At 41.8% G+C, this 23,320-nt stretch overlaps 1 protein-coding gene across 5 annotated transcripts in view; it reads right to left on the minus strand.

Annotated features, from left to right (window-relative positions):
* The window catches only part of DOCK10 (dedicator of cytokinesis 10), a 165,811-nt gene that overhangs the window by 133,597 nt on the left and 8,894 nt on the right, over positions 1–23,320 (minus strand). For 2 of the 5 annotated variants that reach the window (XM_064457383.1, XM_064457384.1), the window contains exon 1: positions 3,357–3,714. The exons of 1 other annotated variant lie outside the window; for it this stretch is intronic. In XM_064457383.1, coding sequence (XP_064313453.1) covers positions 3,357–3,521 — 165 coding nt within the window. In that variant the 5' untranslated portion in view covers positions 3,522–3,714. Of the gene's footprint in view, positions 1–3,356; positions 3,715–23,320 lie in introns of those variants that run through there. 2 more of the 5 variants (XM_064457387.1, XM_064457382.1) reach the window with 1 other exon arrangement.

Consider the following 23,320-nt stretch of genomic DNA (forward strand, 5'->3'; position numbering starts at 1 on the left):
GGATTGTGTCCAAGAGAAGATGACACACAATAGTCATTGACAAAGAATTTCCAGTTTTGTCATTCTGACACGTCTCCCTGCTTTGTGGATCCAGCCAAGATCTAAAATGGGTTATTAATTTGTCTTGCCCAAGGATAAAATCAAATTTCTAAACTAACAAACTGAAGAGGAAAAAAAAAGATTTATGTGAATAAAGACATCAATCTTCACTTTCTGCAAAGACTAGAATGCTAGAAATACCTGCTGTGATGCCTAAAGGTTTCATACCATGATTAGTAAGTGGCCATTAAGCAACAGCTGGAGGCTGCACTCGGGCCTTCTCCCTTTCTTTTCTAGTGGAGTGCTCCCACAGCATCTCTCACTTGGAGTGCCACTGGCAAAGGCACAATTCCTAGAAGAATATCCTACAAGGATGTTCCCCTTCAGGGATTAACAAAGGAAAATGGGGCACATCTATAGAGCTGTATACTTAGTGGAAGTATTATAGGGTAGACTGCTGTTCTCTGTGCCCCAGGATTGCTTTCACAGCAACATTGAGTTTTACTTTTGCTTCACACTGGACAGGAAAACTTGCAAGAACATGCAGCAGAGCCTTGGGACTTAAAAAAAAGCCATTCAAAAAGAAGGCATAGTTTATCTCCTGAAATCAATACCAAATACTAATGCCCTCCGTAGGGAATGTACAGCCAGTGGTGCACAAGCTGCAAAGAGGGGGACCATTTCATCTGAAGCCATGAAAAGATAAAATGCCAGATCTTCAGCTGACAGGAGCCCACAGCCTCTGGCGATCACTCCCAGGCATGTCAGTGTATTTTAGATATTTTGTATTTTGAGATTTCCTTGCCTCTCTTCTTTGGACACCCCAATCGCTTACTGCCCTCAGACATGAAAACTCAGTGATCTCCTTGGGATTAGTTTAGCTCCTGGCATCTGCACAATGTGCATAATGACATCGTGAACTAAACACTCTTTTGATTGTCTACATAGTTGTCTCCACTGTATCATCCAGACGTAAACTTCAATGATCTACAACAGACCAAGGAGAAAAAACATGATCTGTTAGGACCATAACACATGTTTATTAAGGTCCAGTAGCCTCCAGCCCTCTTTATCATGCTGCTTTTTCAAGTAACATGAATCCTGGTGGAAACAGGACTATCCATTTCTGCTGCAGAAGTGCTCTGAAGCAGGGTTTTCTTCTAACTTGCCAGGTCTCTACACCATTACTAAGCCTAACTGCAAAGCTCAGAGGCAAATTATTTTAAATAGTTACATAATTCACTGCTTCTAAACGAAAAGGTCCAGTAATAATACATATCCAGAAGACAAAGAAGGATGTGTAGGGAAGGCCATTTTCCCCAAGTTGTCCCCTGCCCAGCATTTTTCCTCCAAAGTGCCTGCCTGCACCTACACCAGCCTCACGACAGGGCTGAATCACTCCTCCTCTTCTCAAATGGACCAAAGGGTTAAAAAATGATCCCGTGGATCTCCTGGGGAAGGGCTGCCTTTGGACAGGACAAACATCAGCTCATTAACTGTTGCTGTAGAAAACAAAGCCCCTGTTACTCTGATGGGTGGACGCATCTGGGGCCAGGAGGGGATCCCTGAAAGCCCCCATCCAGCAGCAGGTAACAGACCATCTGTCTGACCAGCACGCCTCTCCTTTGGGCATCCCCAGCTCTGCAGGGTGGTGGACAGCTTCCATAGTTCCCTCCACGCTGCAGTACAGCCTCAATTTCCTGAGAGCCCAGGGACCTTTGCTGTAGCCCTCAGAGCCCCACTCTCCCAGGATTTACGGCACAAAGAACTGTATATCAAGCTGCTGATAAGTGCATCTGGGTATGGGGAGGTTCATATGTTGTTTGCTGCCATGACACCCAAGACCGCCCTTTTCTTCCAAGGACTGAAGCAAGTTGCACTCATGATCCATACTCGGACATGCTGCAATTTCTTCCAGACCCTTCTCACATCATTATGCTTGAAATTACTACCAGGAAGGAGACGGTTATTTGTTTCAATGCTGTTGAGATTGTTTATTTAAACGTTAAGTGGGGAAAAAAAAAGGAAAAAGTTTGTTTTATAGATACTGCATTTTAAAGCAAAAGAAACTTAAACATAAGCTTCACAACGATGAAATCCATCCCCTTGCTCCTTATAACCATTAGCCTCCCTTATGCACTGGATAATACCCTCAGCTGATACAGAAAGCACCACTTGGATTGGGTCCTAGCTACTATAGTTGCCATGACTGCACCACACACCCCTCTCTGGGCAGCACCACCATTAGTTCTTACGACAGCTATTAAATTCTCTAACGTTACCATCACTCACTTACAACTAAGTTACTGCTCTTTGTGATACAGTGGGGTTTCAGGGGGATGAACTTTGGACTTCACGGCAATATACTTTATAAGAAAACCCAAAACAAAACACAAACAATCTCTGCCACTCAAATGATATACACAAGTGCCCTGACAAACAGACAAAAACACTATTTGCAGTGTCTTGGTAATATTTTTTTATCAAGTGAGAGTCACACAGTACCAAATCATTGCCACCTCAGACCCAAACCGCTCCAGAGTTCTGGAAATGCTCACCATATGTGTATTTGGCAAGGAAGAGCAGTAACTAATAAGTGTATTCCTCATTCTGAAACAGTGATTTATAATGAGGACAAGCCTATCACTTATTCGTAATAAACCTATAGTGCTTATTATAGTCCCACCACAAAATAAAAATAATCCAATTTAATTCAGAAAGAAAATGACCCTTGAAGACCGAGAGCCTTTCAAAGCCCCCCTTCATTAAAGAACAGAGGCAACTCGCTAAACCGGAAAGCAGTGATCCAGCAAACATTTTACTGCTGCAAACAGTTTTCAGCAAAGATATATGGGAGTTTATTTGCATATAACTTAATATAAATTCCAGCTGCATCCTGGGTGAAAGTAAAGGTTTTGTTTTGTTTGGCTTTTGGATTTGTTTTTGTTTTTATAATGAACAGACTTAGTAAACATTTCTTAAGCTGTCTGCTGTTTGGAATTCCAAGTCTGAAATAAAACATAACCACTCTAGGTCTCCAGTGCTGCCTATCTCACAAATAGCAACAAAACTCAACAACAGTTAAATAACAGAACATTTACTTTATATAGAGCTTATGTGTAGCTCACAGCTTCACCTATAAAGTAACATTTCAGCTCCGTTTGATAACAGAGGCAGCAAATCTACCAACAAAACGACCTACAGTGACAGCCTGTCAATGCTCTTTCTCTACAAATACATATTAAAGGAAAAAAATAATCATGTAACATCTGTAATAATAATTCTGTCACCTCTCTACTGATTAAAGTATACCGTACCATTATGATCAGAGTCCTGGGTCTGCTCATTTCATCATCGCTATCCAGCGGCACAATTTCATGTGACAACTCCTCTCGTCGTCGTCGCCTGCAGATATGTGGACAGTTCCTCTGTACCACAGCACGAAAGGCTTGGAGCAGAACAATGCTGGCAGCACAACCCATATCTGCATCCTGAAGCCTACTAAATAACTTCTATGTTTATGCTATGTTTGAAAAACAGTGGCTCCTTGTCCCTGAAAACAGCCTACAGTGCAGCTGCAGCCAGCTCGCTCTCCAATCGCTTCCTTGAGCTCTGATCATCTGATCACAACCAAATAGCTTGGATGCAGATAGAGGAAAGATTTGATCCACTGAAACTGAAACACACGCAATATTACGATGCTTTTTTTCTCCCTCCCTCCCTGCTTCTGAATTCACATGAGAAAATGTGCTCCCTCTCTTGTACAATCAGCCGCCTCCTCTGATTCCAGTTTCATGGAACCGAAAGTATTAAAATTCCTAGTTCAAAAGAGCCAGCTGTTCATTAGGCACATCCCCCCCACCCCCCAACAGCAACTGGCAGGATCAGTTTAAATACCTTTTAAAAAAAGTCATATGTAGCAAAATAGCAAACAACTGGAAAGGTATTCCCTCTCATTATCTGCACAGCTGTTTTTAAAATACTTTGCCTTTGGGTGTTTTGCCACAAAAAGAGAGACGTATTTAAGCTCAGTGAAGGATTTGGGCTGTTCTCTGCGCTTCTTGCAATTATCTGAAGCACATTTGAGTTGTAAATGTAACAAGTGGTAAAAAACCCACAGAAATCTGGACAGCTTCATCCAGCTTATGCTAAAATAGCCATGGCTCAATGAGAAACAGCAGTGTGTAGCTCTGAAACGCCTTTCAATAGCGTAGTTGTTGTGTGTTCCCACACATGCGTGCCTTCTACAGAGTAACACATTTTTACATCTACACAGAAGGCTTGCGTTGAGAAGGGTCTCTGCTGACAGGTCTCACACTGAACCAAACACCAATGACCTTCCAAGAAGGGTACGAGGAAAGCTTTTTAGTGTTTTATCAATCGGGATCCAGGCAGGGAGAAGCAGCTGCTGGCAGTCAGCAGTAACAACTTGCCTTTCTGGCTCTTGCCTGACAAGTCATTCAAAAAGCAGGCAGGGATGCTTAGCAATCACATGACCGACCTGGAAACACAGCAAGCACTAATGGTAGAGAGTGTAAGATGATAGCACTTGAGAGGAAGTTAGCACTAAAAATATCTACAGAAAAATGGATTTCTCTTACACATTAGGAAAACTAAGAATTTCCAACAGGGTTTCCAGAGAAGCTGCTTTTAAGGTAATAAGTGTAACTTTATTATAAGTGCACCCAAAACCATATTTACCTTGCATCGAAAGGCTTTGATTTCTAATGAAGGCCATGAGAGTTTTGTCATCAATTCCCATGGGGGCATAAGCAGCCTTACAATGTCTGTTAATGAGATCTTTGTAAATAATACTCCTCCTCACAGTTTCAATCTGGAATTGTCCTGAAAACATTCCTTGGAAATACTTTCTTCTGGGCTTGATTAGGGTTTAATTGCTCAGTGATCTGGCAAAAGACATCATTTTAATGAAAGCATTTGCCAGAAAAGCCAAATTCTTTTAATTTGTCCTTTAAAAGTAACCAACTCATTGCCATTATTTCTTCCCCTTTTTTTTTTCTTTAGAGTAAGCTGCTTTCAGTGCATATAAAAAAAATTGCTAGGAGCACTGGCAGGCACTGCACAAACTCAACCTCAGCTCTGCCAATGCACCTACCAGGCTCTTCCCCCTTAAATCTCACTGGGCACAGACTTCACACGCTTACATGGATAGCCCTGCCTGTCCACCAGCATAACCTACACAGGGAGCCTCATATCACGCTTATTAGCCTGACTTTTCTAATGCGATTACAAGAGCGCAGTGGCACAGCTAGGTAGCTTCTGCACCAAACCAGCAATCCTGCCTGCTGCCTCTGCTATTGTTTACGTTTTCATCGGTCCCCCACCAGCTCCAGGACTGCGACTGACACCCTGGCCACACAAAAGATGCACTTGGCAGCTGGGAGCCCTACATTCCTACTCTAATTCCAGCAGCAGCAATACAGGCCTGGATAACGTCTGTTGCTGGCTGTTATGGCAACTGCTCTGCTACCTTGGGGGCTGCTAATGCATCTCCTGCCTGTCTGTACAGCATCTTCTTTTATTCACCAGTGTTCAGTTGGGAGAGCTGGCAGGCAGTTTTATGAAATTTGGTTTCCATAGCACAGCCCAACACTGTCACACATAGGCGCATGCACACACACGTATGTGGAATAGCACCCTAGGGCTTGACCCAATGCTTCACTTCACTCTCGGTGAAGAATCCCATTCATTTCAGTGGTCTTTGGATCAAACTATTCTCTGCCAGTGTCCCAAGTGACTTCATTACAATTATTTGTGGATTAAGCTATTATTAGATACAAATAGGAGTGAAATAATCTTGGCATTTCGTCTCTTCGGAAAGAAAAATGACGCTTAGTCCGAAAACAAGTAAACTAACGAGCCAAAGCCAGATAAAAGTAGCCTCCAGGCCTTGATCAAAATTCAAGAATTGAAAAAAAAAACCCAACAAAAACAGCTAATGCACAGGGGAAAATAAACGACAGAGCTAAAAAATCCACAACTTTCCGTGTTAAGGAAATCTCACAGAAGCATGAGCTATCATTGGAACTGAAACCTCCCAGCCCATTACAAATGCCTGGACATACACACAACATCAACATCTTTGTTTTTCACATGTAGAGGAATCATTAGCAGACATTATGCTTATACACCAACTATCAACAGCGTTAGTTACTCCTGCAGTGAAGCGTCAAGTACTATTTTGTGTAATTAGTATTTTAATCCAGAAGATGAATTCAGTGAAACCCCCTGGGAAGCAAAATACTCCTTTGTGCAAGCAACTCCTTAATTCCCCATTACAGAGACTTTGGCAACAACGCTGGGCTAAAGAATATCCACACTGGAAGCCATCCGCACACTGCCCACAGCCATTCCATTTTTAACCCCCGCTCATTTCAGCGTGCTAAGCAGCTGTGTAACAGCAGCATGATGGTTTACGGGAACAGGCTGGGAAGCAGAGCACTAAAGGTACCACAGTGACATGGGAGTTGCAAGACACTTGTTCTAACCCAGACGATTTTGGTGTCCCAGTCCTTGGCTACTCCAAGGGCTGGGTCTGTGGAGCCACAAAGCTGTGCAAGAGCAGAAGTGGGTCACGCTTGCATTGTCTTATGAAGTCTGCAATAAGAAAGCCGAGTTCAAAGGCACCTGGATCATCAAGCTAACAACTATCCAGCATTCAGCCTCAGATTCCACAGGAAAGAGATGCCAGCTCTGCAAATGGGCAGCCAGGGCCTGAAGAGAGAAACTGTCTCTGGCAGGAGGTCTGCAGCAGAGTAAACCCCTCATCTTCCAAGCACTGCAATCTTCTGCAATATTCATGCATTTCTGTTTCTGCAGGCTGCAAGACTTTCTAAAGATGCTACCAAACATTTTCTAACACTCCTATTTCATACCTCTCTAGCACACCACATTAGAAGTTCATGTTTCCCTCCCACAAGCTTTCTTTATTCCATTACTTTTCCTTTCTCTTTGTGTCATTTGAATTCATGTCATCTGAATAAACAGGATATAACCTATCAGTATGCTGGTCTTCAGCTGAGGGCTTTAAACAGGAAGATAGAAAGGCAGCTCTCAAAGGAGATTCTTTAGTGGGAGAATGCCTTTCCAAATGAAACACTGACCCTTCCTTCCAATGCCAGAGGAGGCTGCATTCTCCTCAGGCAAGGAGGATGGCTGCAGGTTAGGAGAACCCTTTGCCCACACCTGCTTAGCTGTCAAGATGGCATGCACAATTTTTGGGTTTTTTAATGTTAATTCTCTGGAAAACAAGTCCTCCTCTCCAATAAGTGTTTGCATGACCTCCATTGAGAAGTTAAGGAGAAGCTCTTGAAGTGTAAAGATCCTAAAGCAGCAATGGCAGGTGACTGCAGGAGCCACCCACAAAAACCAGGAATGCCTCTGATATTGCTTACAACAGTCTGGCCCACAAAAGCCCCAAGCCATTAACAGGAACTAAAGACAGCATAACAGTACAAATAACAAAATCAGCGTTGCTGCAGATGATAATGCTCATGCCACTATTACAACTTACCAAAGGATGCCCGAGTATCCCACTGAGCAAGGTACTTGCTGGTGTAAAGTGGGTTTTATACAAAGCTACTGTCACAGCGAGCAATTCACTGGCCCTCTGAAGCCAACTCGTAACCATTTACCTAAACTCAAAGCGGTTAATAAACTGGTAAAACAATGTCCATTCACTGAAAAGCCTTCATCAGAGATAGTGCAAAAAATTGCCAGGGGAGCTATTTACCTCGCATAGCTCAATTAAAGATAGCTTGGGATAGTTCTAGTCCAAGTGATGTACTGGTGCACACGGACACGCACAGCACTCGGCCGAGCACATCTGAGTGCTTCTGGAGTCAGACTCCCCTGCAGGCCCCGTCCATTTTAAAGTGTGAATTGTTCTCTTGGGAAGAGTCAAGGGAATCTTTCAGTTTTTCAAGGCTATCCTATATGAGTTACTGTTCCACATAGATCATCCTAGTACAGATGATAGCAACTTCCAACATGACATAAGCAATGTGGCCAGTGGCTGTCATTCACAGCTACACACACAGACCTACAGTTACACTAAAACTTCTTTAAAGGTCTAGCCTATACAAGTAGCAGGCAAGCCCCTGAAGCAAGATACAACAACAAAATTATAGTCTCTACTTTGATGCATACGAGCATCACTCACATTCTAGTGAGCTACTGTGTCATCTCTCAGCACCTGATAATTTATCACTCACATCACCCTTCCAAAACAAACAAGAAGGAAATCTGAGGGAAAAAAACCATACCCAAGTTTGAAAGTGTCTCTTCAATGCTCTGCTACTTCAAAACAAACAGTGGAATCCTGACCAGCTCCCAAGGAACCAGCATTGAGACCTGGATCGGAAGGGTGAAGTACTCCAAGAGGTAGTCTTCACAGCAGTCTGCTTGATGACAGAAACCCTCATTAACATGCCTCCTTTCCTTGCACATTTTACACCTGAGGAATACTATAAACTCAGCTCTTTTAGTGCACTTTCCCCAATGGCTGTGTCCTTAAAGCAACATGGTGGATACCACATTATAGTGGCATCTCTCACTGCCACAGAGGCAGCATTTCCAGCACCATGTCCTGATCTGTCTGCTGCCAGGTTGCTAGTGGAGATCTGGGGAACTGAGAATCCATCTTCAGGAGCTACCCTGTCTCTTCCTCCAAGACAGTTATGCCCAAAGCTTTCACACCCAGCCCAGTGGCTTACAAGAGGCTGTGCAGTGCTAGGCTGAACCACTGCTATCATATATTTTGATGAGGGGTTAGAGAAAAAAAACAACTTTAAAGTGCACACAGTGATCATTCACATATTTCAGAGAAAGCTTATGTACTCACAGTGCCTTACACTCATAACATACCATCTTAGACTCATTTAAGAACATTCATGCACTGTATTTCAAAGCATTGCTTCAAAACAGTTAAATATCAGAAACACTAAGGTCTCGAACAGCAGAGCAGGCCCAATGGTCTTGCCAAAGGTGACTCAGAGAATCAGAAGTACACAAGCTATTTCTTTAGTTTCTACCGGCTGCCCCTTAGTGACCTAGGAAAGCAGGCATTTACTGCAGTAACTGGTCAGTACAGTTCCTGAATGACACACAGCTTTTTCATCTTGAAATTGTACTCCTTCTCATGAAGCTATCGTTGACCAACAAAAATGATTCTTAACCATACTAAATTACAGTCATTGGAAACTCCCCAATTAGTAGTATACGGTTATAAATATGCAAGAGGGGCTTAAATCATTTAACCAGCTCATTTCTCATCATCGTACCATACAGCAGCAAGCAATGCTTACACCAGCACAACATTCAGGAGGTACCTTCCCAGTGCCGCCATCGCAACGCCACCTGGCTACAGAGCAAACAGAACTGCAGAAAATAAGTGTATGGCACCCTCTAGGGAGTAGCACGTGAAAGACAAATTCACCACCAGACTCAGCTCTCCTTGCTGCATATGACAAGTAACATAGATTAAATGGCTGTTTATAAAATCTTCTCTTTACATTAAAGAAAAAAAAAGTAACTGCACTATCCAAAACCTTTAAAAATCTGTCAGGTATTCTCCACCATAGCTAGGGAGACAGCTCAAAGGAAGTGCTGCAGGATTAGGATTCCTGTTTCTAGGCAACCTTTCAAAATACTGCATGGTTCAAATTGAATGACAAGTTTTGCACATTTACCTTTAAAAAAAAGTGACTACCTGAAGGCTGCCTGTGCAGCATTGTGGTACATGTGGCACAGAAAGACAGAGCAGGCTACATGAACCCGTGTCTGCTCTAAGAGCACCCCTTCTGCAAACTACATGGCGGTGTGCTACCCAACAGCGGGCTGCTCAATGTGGGGTGCGGGCCTGGAATGGGGAGCCCAGCGAGGGCTGTGCATCAGCAGACACTGGGCTCCTGGACAACCAGCAAGCTCATGGGAGCTCATGCTGCAAAACATTCTTATGACTCTGCTGTTTCTTGACTTCACCTGCTGAAAACGGAAACCATCATGTACGACAATAGCAGGGGCAGGGAGGAGTCTAATAACCACAGTAACAGGCTATCCAAACTGCGTGTGCCAACGTCGCCTTTCTCTCCTCAATATTGCTTTTTCACCTCTTTCATGTTGAGGTCTGCTGAAGTTGTGTGGAGTACTCTAATTACTACCACACTGCACATAGCCAAAATACAGAGGCTTCCCCCTGTCAGAACCCACAACAGTTTACTAATGCCATCAATTTATTGCAATGGCTTAACAGATAAGGAAACAGTGAAAAACTACTGAAGCAAGGATTTCCAACAGGCTAATGACAGAAGGCGGGCTAGAACCCACATCCCTGGAGCTCCAACCCCTCAGCGTTTTTCTCAGAATATGATCTTTATACAAAATGTGAAAAAAATGTATGAACTGGTGTGCAAATAATTGCCACATTCTTATTTCCAATTCAGGTGAAGCACCCTGATGATTTTCAAGTAATTTCTTACTTTGGCAGGTAGTTTTCTACAATTACAGCATCTGTGAGATCAAAGGGATTATTGTTGGGTCTTAGATTAAGTAAAACGGCAGAACTGTAGTCTGCCATTTTGAAATGGCAGTTATGAAAACCTCTTCATTTCAACGGACTTCAGTGGCTTCTAGATATAGCACTAAATATTCTAAAGAGCCACTAAGAACATTGTTGTGGTTTCCTTAAACATATAACAGGAAAAATATTTAACTTCATACCAGGAAAAAAAACTACTTAACTTATAAAGAAATATTTGTTTGTTTTCTAAAAGAACATCTATTTTCCCATAAAATTAGAGCTACCAAAACTCATCCTTTCTCTGGCACAGTGTTAAATAAAAACATCTATTAAAATAAACTCTGGAAAGAATTTTCACCAGACGTGACAACTAAAGCTGGGGTCCCACTTTTGAAGCTATGACTGTACATATGAGCCACAGCATTAAAAACAGGCTCTACCCCGCTAGTTCCCAAAAAGAACAGGTAGCAAATTTTTACCCTCTTTCAGAAAAATCCACATTTAACTTGCAGGCAACCCCTCAAATGGCATTATCTGCAGCTGGTCCTGCTTCCAGCAGACTTCCATTTCACCAACCTAATGGGAAAGAGTCTGAACTAAAACTGGCATAGAGGAAGAAAAAACCCACCATACTACCTTGTTTTCACTCTAACATGTTATTTTTTTGTGACAGATCTTACAGCTCCAACCAAGCACAACTGGTCTGTTACTATGCCAGGGTTCAAGATTTCCATGACATGCAAAAACCTCCGAAGACTTTTGTCTAGATGTTTCACAGATTATTTTTTAAGAATGAAACACACTCAGCTACATGGAAAGCCACTGTTCCCACACAAGAGAAAATGCATCCTCCATTTGCTGCCCTGGCACCAGCCCTGCTGCTTATGGGAATACTGGGAAGATAAATGAGCAACTCTAGAGACCAGGGAGGAACACCCCTCAGCCCATTCTCCCAATGGCACACTACAGGGATCTAAGAGAATTAAGTCATCAGCTGCTAATGAGGTTTCAAGAACAACATGGATTTGGATGAGGTGCTGTTTGTACAGCAATGTTCTCTATGTGATATGGCCTGAATATGGGTTAAATAGCACAGTGCTTTAACTACTCTTTCTCCCTTAAAATATGATCAAAAGCCCATCAAAACACTGGGAAAACTCTCACTGACATCAACAAACCTTGGACAACAATCATAAAATTTTGTATTTGTATTAATGACATCTCATCTTCAGGATGTGCAACCTAATCTCTATTTCTCTAACAGCCACAATCCAAAATTAGCATTTCTGTTCGAATACAGGCTAGAAATACAAAGTAAGGACAAATAGAGACTAGAGTTACTTTCAAAAAGAAGCCACCCAAGTCTGGAGTAAAGCAGAATTTCAGCACAGTAATATCCTGTTAGAATCTTATTCCATTTGTATTCCAATTTGCCTCCAGGCCAAGCCAATGACATCTTTCTACTCACAACCCAGCTAAGATCAGATAACAAAAAATAGAACTGCTCCATACCTAGAATACTTGCAGCCTCTAGCTCCTTGAAAAGATGATCTCTCTCTCTCATCTCGGGAGAGAGCTTGCAAGGGAAGGTATCTCTTGGCGTGCTCCTATCTACTCATACACTGCTTTAATTTTCCAACAACTCACCTGAGTAGGAAAAATGATACATGGCTCAAAATTTGAGGTAGGAATTTAAATGAGATGGAATTAATTCTTTCTTTTAATGTTTCTCATATTATTTAACAGAGGAAAAAAATGTTAACTGTTTACCATCAAGAAAGAGTGGAATTTGATACTAAATGAATGAGTCTGGCTTCATATACAAATCCTAACTGCTTACACAAGAGAGGTACAAACACAGGCCTTACCAGATAAGCAGGACTCTGAAATGCAAATGAACACAGGATAAAATATTTAGGGAACTGGAGTGTGGCAATCAATGGCAGCTTGCATGGCATGTGTCATGGAATGGCCACAAGCTTTACTCTGATCTCCTTCACTAGGACCCTGAAGTCTGCACACGCAGAATTTCACCAGCTCCGTGGACCTGTGGTCTCAGTCTCAACCAGGGATTGCAGTAACATTTTTCCCAGCACATCACTGCATCTCATGCAGAGACATTTAGCTTTGACGGAATCTCCATCTAGGTCACAGCTTTCCAGAGCAGTCTCACATTTTTAGTATGTCAGCCTTTAGAATAAACACCTGGGAGCCAAGCACGTTTTTTATTTGTCTGCATTAAAAACACCCCACACTTTTTCCTGCATATGAAGTAGGGCCAGAGAGGTTAAACTGGTTTATCTCCTGCCTCCCAGTTTTGGTATCCTTCCTCTCTCCCTTCTTTCTCTCAGAAGCCAGACTGACAGGACAAGAGTAGTATCCCACACCTCCTGTCTCTGATTCAGACTACACACGTGATAGAGATCAGCAGCAATTCCCACTTGGCTCTGCACAGGCCATTCACAGGAGACTTTTGCATTTTCAAGCCAAGAAACCCCTTTCCAAAATCCCTCATAAGAAAGATGGACTGTCCCAAGGAGCCAGGAGTTTAGCTGCCTAAAGCACTCCAGGTTAATTTAATGCATTTTTAATTCAAACCACCAAATGCCTTGAAGACAAATTTCTACTGCAAGCTGGGAGTTCAGCAGCTGAAAGTGATAGGAAAGGGGGAAGAGCTGGAGACAGTGGCCAATGCTAGAATGATCATCAACTACCAATTCAGCACCAGCATGAATAGAGTTCAGCATAGTTCTGGACATAATGCAAGGTATCTCTAGCAATGGAAGTACTTATACTACCATATTTAATGGTAACACCATGAATACCCTGGTGAGACATCTCCAAGAATGTGTGTACAGGTCTGTCCACCTTGAAGGATGAACCAGTTGCAGAAAAGGCCTGCTAGTATGACCAGGGAATGAATGTTTTGCAGAGGATCAGGGTTGATGTAGTGGGTATCTGAGAACCAGACACAGGACTGACACACTGGATTGGGCCCTGTAGAATGTCACCAAGACAGACTGGGGCTGGAGGACAGCATATGAGGAAAGGCCGAGAGAAATATGTTTGTCCACTCCTAAGAAATGAAGGCCAACGTGAAATCGTGCTGCTGTCTTCAACTACTCAGCAGTAGGGTATAGAAAAGACAAACCTAGGCTTTTCTTTGAGATACACTGGCAGGGGATCAGACAAAATGGACAGTAGTTGCGACAAGGGAAATTCCAATTAATTACAATAAAAAAAGGATTTTCACCATGAGGGTGGTCAACACTGGAACAGTGCACCGCAGAGGTTGTGGTATCTCCATCCTTGGAGAGTCTCAGCACTTGACCAAACAAGGGCATGAGCAACCTGGTTTAGTTGGACTTGCTTTGAGTGGGGAGCTGGACTTGACAACCACCCCAAGTTCCTTCCAAACTAAGTTATTTCATGACTGTGTAAGAAGACAGCTTATTCAGCATAGCAAACCAGAGCCTGAAATTGTGCCCTGCCTGGGAGAGCACTAAACATAACCAAAGTGGAAGAGCTACCTAAGCCAAAGGCTAACACAAAGACAAGAACAAGATGCTATAAACTGACCATTTAGACTATATAATTTTACTTTGCAGAAGGCTCTTTTTCTAACCTAACATAAAAAGGAGAAAAAGAGGCTCCCAATCAGGCTTCTTTCAACTCAAAGTCAGCTGTATAATCCCTGCTTATTATTTCAAGGCAATTTCACTTTGAGGCAAGCTCCACATGCAAAGAGTTCAGCCAGGAGCAAGGAACAATCTCATTCAATTTCTGAGCATAAGCTTCTGCAGCTGGAAGACGGAAAAGGAGGCACAAAACGTGGATAAAGTAAGAAAGGAAATGCGAAGTAAAATTTCTACATACAGTGGCCAGCAAAAACTGTTGTCTCAGGTGCTGATGTCCCATCACCCCACTCCCCCAAACAAAGCAGCTGCAGACGTATTCTTTTATCAGGCAGGAAAGATCGCACAAGAAGAACATGGATTACTTCCACTAGCAGTATAATAACGTGGCTTCAGATCCTTTTTTTTCTTATCATTGCCAAGAATCCAATGGCAGTTTTTCCCAAAAAAGAGAAGTGGGACTCAAGAAGTTTTTCAGGTTGTAAATATTATGGAAGGGTCTTGGGGTTTTTGTTTGTTTTTTAAATGCTGGAAAAAAAAAACCAAACCTGATGGCTCCCAGGGGAGCAAACCAAGCAGTCTTTTCCCATTTGATCAAGTCAGGTATGTCCTAACCACGACAATTCCACAGCTAAAGCACTTGGGGCAAATCATTAATTTCTACACAGAAATCCATCTACACAGAATCCTACTGGCATAAACACCAGTCTCCACAATAAGAGTCATTTCACAGAAAAGGGATCTGTGGGTCTGTAACGCCAGTTACTATCATACAACAGAAGTTATCCTCTTAATTACAACAGGGAGTTGTCAGCAGATCTAAAACTTAAGGGAGGCTCATATACCCCCTTCTTTTATAGTAGCCAGAAAGTCCAACTTGCATAATGCAGCAGTGAGACCACCTGTATAACGACATGCAAAAAATACATGGTCCCTCAGACCAACAGTCCTCCGCAGCATACCAGAGCCCTTTCAGAAGGGCTACACCTGGAGCAACTCACACACAGCTCCTCTGCTACCTCTCATGCCCCAACCAAGGAAGAGCCTGAAAAAACAGTTTTGCCCTTACCACCATGGAAAGGAAAAAACCAAAATGCATCCTGCGCTTTTTAGAAATGATCTTGCTTTGCTTTTTTCCACAGCACAAGAATGTGCTCACAATATCAAACTGAGTAACAGCTATTTTAGCGTCTAATGAGCGACACTGTGGTGTTCTGTCCCCTGGACAGCTTTTCTGTGCAACATGTGTTTTTCATTTCATGTCTCTTGTCAGGGTTTCACTCCCTTTCTTTTACTTGAACTCCAGAAGAGAATAAAATTGTACAAAACCCAAAACTAACGAACCTGCATTGCTGGTATCAATTAACATTCACATCCACAAGGCTCTTCATTCAATTAAATACAAAATTAGCAAAACCAGCCCAACTATAAGTTGTTTGGTCTATATTTGTTAAGCTGGAGCGCAATCTCTAAAAACATATGTCTTCTGGTTGGTATTTCAGGCAAAAATCTTTAGAATAATAATATTTTGATTAGTAACATGTGTGCTTTGAAAGATTAATATTGAACTCCAAAAGAGATTAAAATATGAGTAGAAACAATGATCTAAATACACACACGTGCAGAGTTTTCATCCTCACTGACTGAAATGGCTGGTTGCAAGTAATTTGTTTTTATTATTAAAGTATTAATCATGTTAGTTTTTATTAACTGATATTTATTTTAAAATCCTTTCTTGTAGAACCATTTCAAGAGCATGACTAAGAAAAACTTGTTCTAGTATAGAAGTGATGTCATTCTCTATTTTATTATGACATCTCAAATGTCCTTCCAGGGGATCCTAATAATTTTAGATAGAGAAGAAGTCAGTGTTGGTTACTATTTAGTCTTCCAGGATTTCTCCCCCCAAGTACGAAACAGAGAACAAAGCATCCAGAGAGTGCTTTTCAAGAAATGGTAATTATTTACACTTACAAATGTATTAATTTATTTCAGGGAAGCAATCAGTTCTCTAACTGTGCTGAACATGCAATTAGATTTTTAAATAGATGACCAGCTTCCTGGACCACCCCCTCATTCTTCTGCTGGCAGCTGGGCATTCAACAGGCTACATTAAGTAACTCCAGCTGCAAAAGTGCAAATGCATAAGTAAATAATTTAAATGTTGCAGACTACACACTGGAACTTTACCTGTAAAGATTCTTTTACTGTTGTTTTTAAGGAAGTAAACACTCTGGTTGTCTATGCTTGCAAAGCTTTCATTAGCACATGCGATATCCAAGTGAATATTTTACAACACACAGATTTCCTTTAAACATACTCTTTTTTCATACCAAGGCGGAATTTTCTCAGCTTTCTCTTAAAATTTGGTAGAAATTAAGATACAGAGGTAGCAACTATTCATTTCTGCTGAAATTTACTCCAACATATAATTAGTGCTCTAATTAGATTCAAGCCAGAAGCTAACAATCATTATCACTTCATATAAAATTTTACAATGATTTCATGCTAACAGAGTTGCATCCAACAGAAGAGCTCTCAGCTTGCTGTTATTTATGCCTTTATCAAGCAGCTGAGCAAATTAGGAACAGTTACATCTAAATAAAGGTATACACACACACAGCTAAACACACACTGTCGGGCATAAGGGTGAAGCTGGTTACAATTACTCACTCTTCAGTATTAGTGTCTTGCTCTTGGTGTAGTAATGCTAAATACAACATGACTACTCTTCACAAAAGATCGGGTTGGCAATTTATTGAGGTGAGAGCCTGGACAGATTGTTGGTGGCATACATAAGCACTGGGAAATGGAAGCCACAGCATTTCAAGTGTGACACCTAACGTCCTCCACCCAGCACAAGCTTATCAGCAGATCTCACCACTCTGTGAAGCAGCACTGTCTGGCTTTCAAATGTCACATATCAGCATTTGATTTGAAAGAAACACAGGCTTAAATGCCAGCCATAAAAGACTGCTACACCTTGGTAGGAGGTACCACCCTAAGTAAAGACATCTTGCTGTACCAGCGTTCACACAACTGTCAGCCAAGAGAAACAGCCATGGTGAAAGGTTAAGGGAGATTCACCTCTAACTTGCTGGTTGTATTCAGCTAGTATTGCTATTACCCCTGGACTGTAGATAGCACTTGCTTGGGGTTTCAAGAGACAAGGGAACACTTAATCTCAAGAAAAAAATGGAGAAGATGGATCCATCATTCTATTATTCCAGGTGTAGATTTATCTAGTGATCTAGGAAGGACAACAAACGGCACCACAATTATTACTTGACTTGGGAGTGCTGAAGAACCCAGCATCTGCCTATGAGACATGATTTCTGGAAGCTCTAATCTGTTCCAGAAGATCAAACCACACCAGTATGAGCCCACACTTTAGAGGTAAATCTAATCCCACTTTCCAGCTTGACTGTGCAGATAGAAGTCTGAAGACATTACACTGCAACCAAAAGAATTAATGGGAATTTTTTATTTTTTAACCAGAATCCACTCAATCTATTTAAAGCAACAGAGATATTTAAATTTGACTGTTATTGACATTATTCATCCCACTGTAGCAACAAATTTTGAAACCCCAGGTGGGTCAGTATTTATGAGAAAGTCAACAGAACATCAAACAGAACAGGAAACAGTGTTTCCTGCCAAACTGTCTAAAAGCAGTCACACATCAACACTCACACTTCACTAGTTTTCACTAATGCTGTCTTAGAGATACATATGAAAAAACTAAAAAAATCTCCTAAACTGAGCCCATGCTAATAGCAATGAGGAAGTATTATTCCTTACTCACAGGTCAATGTTCATACCCTTAAGACAGAGAAAAATATTTTTTAAAAGTCCTTGTCAGCTAATGGCAGCAAGACCTGTTTGGCACACTGGTTACAGGGAACACCTGGAGCTCTGACATAAGCAAAAAGAATCAGACCATTATCATGTTGCCTTTTTTGCCCTATAAATGTTAACAGCAGTTAACTGAACAAAATCATAAGCTGCTCATTACTTACATGCTTTTTTCTTCAAGAAAGCAAAAAAATCTTCCTAAACAAGAATGAGAGGAGAATGGTGTGCTAATGTGCTAGGCTTTTGGTACTGAGGGCTCCCACCTCAGTGTGACTCCCCTTGAGGCACAGTTGTGCCAGTACACTAAGGTGTGAAATCAAAGTCTAACATTTAACTGGACTTAAAACCAAACAAAAATTAAAACCACAAAGAAAAATTTCATGACAAATCCTGGGATGTTTTCCTCTTCCTAAGAGTGACATGCTCCAAAACTTAACACACACCCCCAAAGAACAGCAAAAGAAACACAGATAGGCAGATTTCCAGGCAGCTCCAGACATTAGTGATCCAAAGGCTCACCCTTAAGAGCCACACTTAAAAGACAAGGAAAAAATTATCTTCTTGTTCCTAAATATTCCTGTTTAGTATCATCTACCTAAATACTGTAGTATTACATGAAAGTACATCTAGTTCCACTGATGCAAGCTTCCATGCAAATAAAGAGGGAGAAAGGAGGGGGAGAGAGGAGGAAAAGAAAAAGGGGAAGGAAACACGTGAGGGTGAAGACTCAGATTTCTTTTTATTTCTTTAGTTTTAATTCCTGTAATTCTCATATTTAAAACTATTAATAACCACAGATATAAGGACTTCTTGTTTTTGAAAGTTTCATCCTTTTAACTGTCAACAGGCAGCTGATACACTGCCTTTTGTAAAACCGCAGCTGTTTTTTTGGGGCAAAACAGCAAGGTCCACTTTGCTGCTTTTCCTTCACAGACATCTTCATCTTACCACTGCTCTTAAAGCATGCTCAACTCCACCTCTGCACTGATAACACAACTGAAGCTTACCAGGGGCAATGCAAACTAGAGATGAATCCAATGTCAGACCCAGAGCCAGAGCTGTGCTGCCAGTGCACAAGGAGTGATGGCTGTGAGCATCATTTTGTGTATCTCTGAACATCACTGGTGTGATCCTCTGTGGAGACCATGCTATTGAGGACATCTGGCTATGCATGCCCAAATGCTAAGCACTTGCTATTCCTAGTTATCACATCGGCTGAAGCCATGGGTGAGCCACCACATTAAGAGGCAACCCCTCATTGCTGCAGCACACAGGTTTTATACCTCAGCTTTTCAAACTCCAACATAAGAGTCATTTGCTGACTCTTGTTCTTTAACACACACAGACTTCCCCAAAATAAAAAAATTCACATTTTCAAATCTGAATCCCTGCCAGATCCTCTAGAATTAGGAGTTGACTGTTCTGAAAAACACACTAGGAAATAGTGGTAGGAAACAGAAACCCAGAAGCATCGGGCCACAAAACCCAAGTACAGTCGCCCTTACAGGTCATTCTAGCATATCTCAATATCCATCAGCATGGAATTTAAAATGCCAAGTATCTCTGCTTAAACCCCAAAACCATGCATGCCACATTATTCCAAGGAAACATGTTAGCCCTGGCAGCTTCCTGTTTACTTATATGTATATATTTTTAAATAGACTTATCTATTGATACATACATCAAGATATTCCACTGTCCTCCACACTTTACTGAACAGGGAGCTGCTGATGCAGAAAGTCTTTAAGGAAACAGACAGAGCTAAGAGGTTCTTTTCTCAAGAAAAGTCACTACCTATCATTTGAACTATATTTTATCTCATGAACAGTCATTCAAATAACAATTATTTATACAAAACCATTTGTTTAATGTAGAACTTTACACTAAAGCTAGGAGAGAGGCTTATTACCAAACCCAAAGACTTTACATTGACAGTATGGGAGTGAGAGGCATGGCTACACGGAACAACATTGGATAGCTGTTCAGTGAAAAGAAGGAGCAGAGAGATTATCAGTTTGAAGAACTGGCAAGGAGAATTCCTGGAAGAAGAGGGGTCTAAAGATGGTGTGGATGGCAAGCAAAAACATGGTGCCTGACAGACAACTGACATTGTTCCCTGCATACAGAGAGGCATTAATGAAGCCTCAGAGATGAGTGGGAGAAAGACACAAAGAGACACAAGGACTGAGGACTGGAAGGGGCGAGGGCAGCAAAGCAGGGAGTGGGTAGATATGAGAATGAGGAAGTGAGAGTAAGATAATGCTTAAGTGCAACACCCAGGCCATGCCTAGTAAATTTGAAGTGTCCTCGTTGCAAGAGCAACCTTAAAAAGAAAAAAGCAGGAGATAAGCGTCACACCAAGGTACATCGGTTATTGTGTCCTGCTGTACTACTGTTCATCCTGCTTAAAGCAACGCAGGTACCTTGTAACTTCCACCTGAAACCATTCTGCAAACAGTTATCCCCTTACCCTTTCTGAAGAAAGAATACATACAAGGCAAAAAGCGTTTTACTGCCAACATCCACAGCAAGCTGGAGCTAGCATTTCTACATTAAAAAAAATCATCCCATCTTCTTCCACCTCCAAAATGAGCAGACTTAAAACACTTTGATTCACTGTGTTTCATAAGTTCCAATTCTTTTCCAAAGTCTGTGGAAACACACAAACTCTTGGGTAAGTATTTGAAAATAAAAAGGAGCAGATTTCTGAAAGACACCTGAAGAAAAGTTAACATCTATCTAGATTACAACTTTTTTGGTGCAAATTAGGGATTTCCTAACATTACTGTTAAATGAGAAAAGATGATAAGCTAAATTTCTGCTCATTTATCTCCTGAATTATCATTTGGTAACTTCTCCTAACCAACCTCCAAAACAGTTCTCATCGATTCTGGGGAAGTTATGAGGATAAATTCACACAGCACTGAAGGGACCAGTGTAATTCAACTCTACTTAATGTTGTATGACTTAGTTTCCACCAGTATTTACAACTTTAGCTGTTTAATGAAATAGTGTCAGCAGAACAGAAGCACATGCAATCACACAGGTCCAAGAGAAAAACAACTGATACATGTGTAAAAGGAAACATGCTTCAAGTGAGATGTGAGCTTTGGAACAGGCAGATGCTTTCTAGTAACTTGCTTTCAGATGAGAGCTGTGTATGATGGCATGGGGCATCGTTTAGGAGGCATGGTGGTGTTGGGTTGATGGTTGACCTTGATCATCTTAGAGGTCTTTTCCAACCTTAATGATTCTATGATATTTCACTTGTGCATTGTTACTGTAACTGCTCTTTATCCACTGCTGGAAGTCCACCTGCTACACATGAATGGAAGGGGAAAAAAGTGTGCCTATATACTGACAATGGAGACATGATAGCTCAGCACGTATTTTAGTATGCATTTCAAATACGTGAATACAAAAGATACAGACCACATGATATTCTGCAATAAATATATCAAAGTGCACTCATTACTGTTTTTAATACCTACTCATCACTCCCTTTCTCTCCACATGCAGAACCCAGGACTTGGGTTCCCAAGGTCTCTCCCCATCAATGCACAGTTCTGTACCATGCACTTTCCTGTATTTTTTTCAGCATAGCTTACAAGTTCAAAGCCATGAAACAGTTCCATCCCAAGGATGGCCAAGTTTTGGCCCCTGAACCCACTTTTGAGACTTCAGACCACTTTTGAGACTCTTCTAACTAACAAAAAAGGAAAAAAAAGCCAGGAAGATGTCTGTACACTTCTGTCTTCAAAGAAAGACTGATATTGCTACAAACACCACAAGTTAATTTATGGCCTGTGAAAGGCAATGGAGGCATTCCTAACAAAAGACATCAAGCCTGGCATGTGCCATGGTACTTACACAGCAATGGAGGAAGTTTTTTCATGGGACAGCTCCAAAGACAATTTATTATCTAAACCAGCACGGTCTAACCAATAGCCCCCAGGCTGACTTCAGCCCATCACTTTCACTCCAAAACACTCAACAAGCTCTGAATACTTTCTCCAATGCCTACTCATAACATGGAAAGGAGTGCTGTATTTGCTTCCACATGGGAGAGAAAAGGGATATGGAGGACTGGCCTCCTTCCCTCCCTCAAACTGTACATACATTTTACACAATATCTGGGCATAAGCAGCCTTTCCTTTCTCTGTCCTGCTGACTTTTGGCTTGGACTCTCTGCTGGGACTGCCAGAGCTTGCACAGGGCTAAAAGGGCAAGAAGGCAGGGGGTGGAGAGAGAATCAGGAGGAAGCAGCAACAAGTATCTCACAGCAGAAGAGAGGGATGGAAAAAGTAGTTTCAGGGTTAGAAGTCACTGAGGCTCCGTTACACACCACCGTGTGCGCGTGTGTAGATACTGATCACCACTGTGGCCAGAAGATACCGTAGCAGTTGTCCTCCTGCCTCTCTTATGTCCCTTCTCCCATAATACTTGTTCTGTCATGCACCTTAGGGGACACATCACCTGCAAATCGGAGCACCCCAATGTGCTCATTTCCCCCACCTCCCAGCTGCAGCAGCACCAAGCAGGGAGGAGTCAGGAGCCTGCAAGGGTCAGACTGAAGATGCTTGCTTATGCGCAGACACCCAACAAGGGAGTAGAAGGTCCCAAATTTCTTCCCCCATGCTACTCCCTCGCAAGTGCTTGCACAAGTATCAAAGCACTATAAACACTCTATGAACACATTTAACACCAAACAATACCCTCATAGACGTTGATGATTAAATAAGTCCAGTGTCCCCCAGGGACACTAACTTTAATGCTCCAGGAACAGACATACATCATGCTGCTATCAAAGCTGAGAGGAAATAAGGAAGATTGCATTTAAAATAGACATGAAACTTTTTTTAGGGTTTCAAACCATCCATGCAGTGGAGAGGATCTGTCTAAAAATCCAACATAAATAGACATAAGAGAGCACAGAGAGAGGGTATGGGGCAGGAAGGGAACAGCAGGGAAGCAGCTGATGGGCAGTAGGGAAGGGGACCAGGGCAAGAAATGGGGAGGTGCAAGAAAACCAGGGCTTGTGCCTGGTTTTCACAGGGAAACCAGGACAGTGGCCCATGTTAATCCCAATTAGGCTGTACTTCAGAGCTTTCAGGTGATAAGCTTTATACTGGTCCTGTATTGCATTAATTCTAGTCACAGAGCAAATGTAGAAAATGGACCACGAGAGAGAAAGGCAAGAGGAATTAATCCTAATATCAAGATGAAATACAAAGAAATTGGCAAAGGTGTC

Source organism: Phalacrocorax carbo, chromosome 7, assembly GCF_963921805.1.
Source record: "Phalacrocorax carbo chromosome 7, bPhaCar2.1, whole genome shotgun sequence".
NCBI classification, from domain to species: Eukaryota; Metazoa; Chordata; class Aves; order Suliformes; family Phalacrocoracidae; genus Phalacrocorax; species Phalacrocorax carbo.